General features: G+C 38.7%; 1 protein-coding gene across 1 annotated transcript in view; it reads right to left on the reverse strand.

Moving 5' to 3' along the window:
* LOC119589183 (aminopeptidase N-like) overlaps positions 1-512 on the reverse strand; it is a gene marked incomplete at its 3' end in the record, with an annotated part of 23511 nt that overhangs the window by 2641 nt on the left and 20358 nt on the right. Inside the window, 1 exon segment of the mRNA XM_037937779.1 lies at positions 121-263. Coding sequence (XP_037793707.1) covers positions 121-263 — 143 coding nt within the window.

A 512-nucleotide genomic window follows, 5' to 3' on the forward strand; every position in this document is an offset into this window, starting at 1 on the left:
ATTTTTTACAGGTTTGATAGCCTTTAGTCTGTTGTATTAACGTTGAAAGTTAAAGTTAAAGTAGAAATCAAAAATCTAGGAGATAAAAAAAGTCAATAAATAGATCGTTTCCATACTTACCTTCAGATCGCCGTAGCCACTAGACCGAGTAAACATGTTTTCCAGATAAGCTAGGTTGTCCAGGGCGGAATTCCAAGGGACGTATTCCACCTCCTTGCCCAGGTAAGCATTCACGCTCAGTGCCGTGTCGTAGGATACCTGGCCTGGAGGTGTGAAAAGATGTAAATAAAAATAGCCGAATTAACTTTCAATCAATCAGTAACTTTAATTACTGAATGGCAGTAGAGATAACAAGTCTAGCAAGAGGTAAACAAGGAAGCATACAGAATAAAGCATTGAGGTATAACTCATGAAAACACAAAACACCTTGATTAGTGAATGAGAGTAAATGCAGCAACGTCAGAAGGACGTAAACATATAACAAAGAAACCCAGTCTGTCTTACCGGCACGT

Source organism: Penaeus monodon, chromosome 25, assembly GCF_015228065.2.
Source record: "Penaeus monodon isolate SGIC_2016 chromosome 25, NSTDA_Pmon_1, whole genome shotgun sequence".
Taxonomy (NCBI): Eukaryota; Metazoa; Arthropoda; class Malacostraca; order Decapoda; family Penaeidae; genus Penaeus; species Penaeus monodon.